Source organism: Pygoscelis adeliae, unplaced genomic scaffold (genome assembly GCF_000699105.1).
Source record: "Pygoscelis adeliae isolate BGI_AS28 unplaced genomic scaffold, ASM69910v1 Scaffold632, whole genome shotgun sequence".
In the NCBI taxonomy this organism is placed as follows: Eukaryota; Metazoa; Chordata; class Aves; order Sphenisciformes; family Spheniscidae; genus Pygoscelis; species Pygoscelis adeliae.
Genome location: NW_008824227.1, coordinates 203,257 through 205,746, shown reverse-complemented (window position 1 = coordinate 205,746; position 2,490 = coordinate 203,257). Strand labels below are relative to the sequence as shown.

The window sequence follows — 2,490 nt, the reverse complement described above, 5'->3', positions numbered from 1 at the left end:
CGGCCGCGCCCTGACCCGGCGCTCTCCCCTTGCCGGGCGCTGACCTGCTTGTGACCTACAACACGGACCGTGACATCTGCGTGAACCCGGCCGGCAACCGCGCCAAGTTCACTGTCTATCAAAATAACGAGATACGGTGGCCTGAGCACCGATAATTGCCACAGGAAGGCTTTATTATCTCCCCAGCTGTGTATTCCTTAGCCATCGGCGAAAAGAATCAAATGGTAAAGAGTGAAAGGGATAATTAAAAACATCTTGGAAGGGGGTCAAGAAATTAACAGCCTAATATGAACAAACTTTGATTACAAGTAACAACTATTACACTTCATTTGTAAATGCTCGTGTTTATCTGCAAACTAAATCAGTTTCAAGGTTTTTTTTTTAAGCTAGATTCATGTTACATTTTTCAGCGGGTGGCTACGGTGCTCGTTAGCGTTCAGGGTAATTTTTAAGTGCGCCGCAGCCCTGCCCGCCATCGCCCGTGGGTCACAGCCACGCCAGCAGCTCCTGCTAATTAAAGTTAGTCATTGCCACTTGCAGCCACCACCTACTGATTTCACCTCTGAGAGCCAGAAAGATTCACCTTTCAGGACAAGGTCAGGAGGGGCAGAGGCTCTGGTTCACTACGGGGTCGACCTGCCAACAGCACTTAACTCAGCCCCGCAGTTCAACCTCTTCCAGATTTGACCTGTCACATTTGGGATCCACATTTCTGCCCCAGGTAGCGTTGTGCTCGCTGCACAGCCCTCTGACAGCTAACGGCAGTACATGGCCCGCTGCAGTGCCCCAGCACAGACGTGCAAGGGGGACTGGCCAGGGCGAGGTCATCTGTAGCCTGGCATTGAAGTAGGACAATGACAGAGATTCAGGGGACGGGGGAGCTCCCCAGAGCCTTTCCAAAAAGACTCTCCTTGCGCCACGTTTCTGCCCTCGCAGGTGAAGCTGCTGCTGGTTCTTCACACAGAGCACACCACGCCCCCAGGCCCAGGATGCACTGGAGAGACAAGGTGGATGGTTTCCCCCACTGCTTCCACGCAGGACGCGTGACAGTGGGGAGCAGAGGTGAGGCTGAAAGGAGCTTATAAACACATTGCAGTGGAGCAAAGACCTGGGCCCAGCTCTGTTCTCAGTGCACAAGCAACAGGACTCGCTTCATTTTACATGGGAGAGAAATACCCCGTGTCTCAGCGAGGCAGGCGGTACTCAAAAGCCACCTAAAAAGGTGCCCTCAGCACCCAAGGTTTAGCCCCAGGTACCACCCTCTGGATGGACCCACAGAGCTGCTGTCCTGGCACTTTCCCTGGAAGAGCTAGTCTGCGGGAGGTGACACGGTCAGTCTGGCCAGCCAGCCACCATGGGGCCTGTGTCACCTTCCAAATGCCCCCTCTGCAATGTGAACAGCATCATCAGGAACAGGGGACTTTCTACCACAAATGAGACATATTCAGAAATGTCCATTTTCCAAATATTTATTCCCCAAAGCCTCCTCCCCTCCTTCAGTCCGATCCCTCGGTCAGGCTGCGGCTGGGGAGTGCATCCTACTGGGACCCCAGAGGGGGGGGCTTCATGGCAGACCCTGAGCAGCAGCACGGTGCTCAGGCACAACATACGCAGCTACTACTACTGGGTGAATGAGACATGTCCTCTTTGTGCCGGGTCTAATGGGAAGTGCAGGAATGAGATTAAATATTTACAATAAAAACCACTTTACACCCTATTATTCTAGCTACAGCTGATGCCATGGATTAGGCAGCCCCGGCTTGTGTTTTCCTGCAGAGCCTCCCCATCTTCCCTCTTTTTACATCTAAAAAGCTACAGTGTGCAGGATGTTCACCCTGCCTCTCCTATTACAGACCCACACAAGATAACCCTGGGACAGAAAAGCTCTGGGAGCCTTAGCTGTGGGGCTGGGAGTTTTGCTCGCCATCCCTGGTGGCTGGTGACCTGCATGGAGCAGGGGCTGGCTGAGCCCCCATGGGGGATGCTCCCTGCCAACAGATTCAGTGGGTTTTGCCCCCGGGCTGGGGCTGAGGCTCACCCCAGTGCTCAGGAGTGGGACTCTGCAGGACCCTTCCCACCAGCTTGCACACCAGGAGGGGAAAAATGAAAAAACCTTTGGGGTTTTGCTCCACAGTGACCCAGTGCCATACCCAGCCTGGGCCAGCAGAGGCCTGCCCCCGGCAGCCATGGAGAGGCATTGACGCCAGGGCTGAGGGGGGCACCATACCCCTGGCTCAGGCCTCGCTGCCGTGGCTGGGCTGCAAGGGGTGAAAGTAGAGCTGCAGCCCGTCGTCAACAGGGTGCACAATGGGCACGGTCTGCATGGCAGGGTAGCCGGGGGTGGCCAGCTCCCAGCGGGCTGTGCTGACCAGCTCGATGGCCAGCAGCTTGAGGATGGCCTGCGCCAGCTCCTTGCCGATGCAGCTCCGTGCCCCGCCACCGAAGGGGATGTAGTGGAAGCGGCCCGCCGCCTCTGTCCGGGGGGCGCCG

General features: G+C 56.1%; 1 protein-coding gene across 1 annotated transcript in view; it reads right to left on the bottom strand.

Moving 5' to 3' along the window:
* Window positions 1-2,234: 2,234 nt before the first annotated feature.
* LOC103926005 (cytochrome P450 26C1) overlaps window positions 2,235-2,490 on the bottom strand; it is a gene marked incomplete at its 5' end in the record, with an annotated part of 7,316 nt that continues 7,060 nt past the window's right edge. Inside the window, one exon of the mRNA XM_009334812.1 lies at window positions 2,235-2,490. Coding sequence (XP_009333087.1) covers window positions 2,235-2,490 — 256 coding nt within the window.